General features: G+C 33.5%; 1 protein-coding gene across 2 annotated transcripts in view; it reads left to right on the forward strand.

The window, feature by feature from the left end:
- Positions 1-648: 648 nt before the first annotated feature.
- The window catches only part of LOC111789732 (MLP-like protein 43), a 3,693-nt gene continuing 1,098 nt past the window's right edge, over positions 649-3,243 (forward strand). Inside the window, exons 1-2 of one of the 2 annotated variants that reach the window (XM_023670403.1) lie at positions 649-882; positions 983-1,523. In XM_023670403.1, the coding sequence (XP_023526171.1) occupies positions 696-882; positions 983-1,281 (486 nt within the window). In that variant the 5' untranslated portion in view covers positions 649-695 and the 3' untranslated portion in view covers positions 1,282-1,523. Of the gene's footprint in view, positions 883-982; positions 1,524-3,243 lie in introns of those variants that run through there. The other variant, XM_023670404.1, reaches the window with a different exon arrangement.

Consider the following 3,243-nt stretch of genomic DNA (forward strand, 5'->3'; position numbering starts at 1 on the left):
TATAGTACATTTTGGAGCGATTCAGGTCTGGCAAACCTAGATGTGTTTTCGTCGAACGGTCATACAAAATCTAGGTAGAAGGAGTTGACAATTGATCGCATCTCTCTATAGTACATTTTTTGGAGATTCAGGTTTCGCAAGCCTAGACATGATTTCGTTGAATAACCATACAAATAGAAAATACAATAGTAACGCAGTACAGCATAAAAACAAATAAAGAGTTTGACATGTTATGGACATGCAGCCATGGACCTAAACGAACATGATCGTAATACTCAGCATCTCAAATACCCTGAAAATTTAATTTATTTCATGAGTTTACCGGTCTTCAACGTCAAAGAAGCTAACAATTATATCAATAAAGTGTTTAACTTGCAAGATTAAAAGAGAATTTAGTATGAAGAAAAGAAAATAGGAAGTTTGAGTTAAAAACCTAACCCTTGCCTTAATTAAAGCTCGTAGTGGTTGTTTTATTACATCATATCATTCAAACCCACTTAATCAAATAAGTATTATTATAGAATAATAATGATAAGATTAAACTATACCAATATCTTTTAGAGTAACCCTTATGGCATCCATTATTGCATCATGTGTGTGTGAGACTAAGCTCTCTCTTTAAATTGAGCTACTATGTTTGGTAGCAATATCTATCTTTTATCTTTGTAACTTGTTCTTTCAAGTAACTCAATTCAATGGCTCTCTATGGAAAGTTGGAGACCGATGTTGAAATTAGGGCTTCAGCGGAAAAGTTTCACGAAATAATTCATCAAAGACCTCACCATATGTCCAATATCTGTTCAGATAAAATACAAGGAGTCGAGTTACATGCAGGCGAATGGGGCAAGGTTGGCACTATCCTCTATTGGCGCTACGTTCATGGTTTGTTCATTAATATTACATATCTTCTAAGTTTTCATTTTTTATCTTTTATCAGTTCAATTATAATTAACCAACGTTTTGTGGATTAAACTCCATATAGATGGAAAGAATTGTGTGGTGAAGAGCGTAATAGAAGAGGTCGATGAGAAGAACAATTCATTCACTTGGAAAGTGTTAGAGGGAGACCTTTTGAAGGGCTATAAGAGCTTCAGAATTAAAATCCAATCTATCCCAAAGGAGAAGGGAAGTGTGATTCATTGTGGTTTGGAATATGAGAAGCTTCATAAAGGAATTCCAGATTCTCATACTTTTCTTCAGCTTTGTGTTGATGTCGCCAAAGACATTGATGCTTACCTTATGGGAGACAATAATGAAGGCTCATTTATAACCAAGGCATGACCAACAAACCACTCATAGCTCTTGGGTGGTGCTATTACTATGTTATGTTATGGAATAAATAATTGGCAAATTACTATATTTGCTAATCATAGTTTTATGCTTGAATAAATATATTATGTCGTGATCTAGCTTGTTCTATGTCACTATTCATGTGAAATACTATATTATATGCTTCTAACAAAATAGAAATAAAGTTTGTAATAAATGTCTTCGTGCAATAATTATTATCGTTGTGCATTGTGTTTGAGATCACCAAGTGTAATGAACTCATTTTTTTGAAATTTTTATGCTACAAATGGCATGAAATAAAATGAATCAAATCATTACATGGATTATCTTGAGTCACATTGTTATCGTATCGTATCTTGAGTCACATGAAATTTTGAGCACTCATGGCTTTGTTTTGGGCTTCCCCAAAACGCCTCATACCCATGGAGATAGTATTCTTCACTATAAATCCATGATCTTCCACTAAATTAATGTGAGATTCACTCCCAATAATCCTTAACAGTTGTCTAATTTTTTTTAACTACAAATTCTTTCTTCTTAAAACCTTTTGTCCTCGAAAGTACTTAATTCTAAAGCAACTGAGGTAACTTATCTTTATCTCATTTTCAGGCAACTTTCTATGTTCTGTGATTTCCTTATAATACTTTTACCAAGGTGATTTTCTTATCTTCCCTCAAGGGCGTGGTTCATAATCAATAGCATACGAAAGATATGGTGTAATGAATCTATTTTTCTATTAAAAATAAGGTATCTAGTACATGCATGCATGACATGTCTACTACAAGTGAAAATTTTTATTTAAATATTTCACAAACGACGGCATAGACTTATACTTTCATAATAAATTCACTAAAATAATACGGTGGAAAATTAATAGCGTGAATTTAAATAAAATAAAGAAAAATAAAGTAATGCTCTAATCTAACCCAAGGGCCACAAAAGCAACATGAATGCATTAACCATAACTTCGGTCTCATGGTTGTCATCACGACGTCATCATCTGTACAAGAGTGCTTTAAAGGTAAGAATAGCACGTGACTTGAGGCTTTAAAAAATACCTAGTAAGCAACCCCACTGTTGGGGATGGAAAATGTGATCACTTGCAATATGGTAAATGTGATCACTTGCAATATGGTGAGACCTATCATTTCATAAAAACATCATGACATGGCCTTGGACTCCGCTTTCCAGTCCAAAAAAGGTTGGATGTGACACTCGAGTAAAGGAGGGGTACATAAATGAACTGAGATAACCTCTAAATGAGAATGATTCTGAGAATAGGACGACTAAGAAAGATTTAAAAGAAATAAAAACTATACTCATACCAACAAGGTGCACTTTTCTTTTAGATGACTCAATCATAAGAACTTTATGGTTAAGCGTTCTATGTTGGGTGACCTCCTAGGCACTCCTATAAATTTTCATAAGATGCATGTGAGTGAAGACAAAACATGCTAGAAGGGCTCGTGTTGGTCTATGGAGATAGTCTCCAATCTTAAGAAGTGAGATATAGCGTGGCTCATTGGGCTAGCGCACGCTCACGCTACCAGACACTATGGAAAGAATAAAGAACCTACATAACATCTTGGCGTGTTCTAGAAGTTGGGTTGGTGTAAGAGAAAAAAGATCAAATACCTTTATTTTTCTTTATTATCATTCATTCTTATGAGCTACAATAATTTAAGAAAGTGACCAAATTGATTAATGAGGTGGGATTTGTTACATTCTAGAACAATGGGTAGCTTTATTTATTTGAAAATAAATAAAAGACATTCATAATTTATGTCCCAAAAAAAGTCATTTTGAAAATAAGAACTAATTTATATGTACAAGAGAATTGTGTATGAAGAAGAGAAAATAGAAACTTTGAATTAATTACGTATAACCTAACCCTTGCTTTAATTAAGGCTTGTACTGGTTGTTTTATTACATCATATCATTCATACCCACGTA

This window comes from Cucurbita pepo, chromosome LG03 (genome assembly GCF_002806865.2).
Source record: "Cucurbita pepo subsp. pepo cultivar mu-cu-16 chromosome LG03, ASM280686v2, whole genome shotgun sequence".
Lineage (NCBI taxonomy): Eukaryota > Viridiplantae > Streptophyta > Magnoliopsida > Cucurbitales > Cucurbitaceae > Cucurbita > Cucurbita pepo.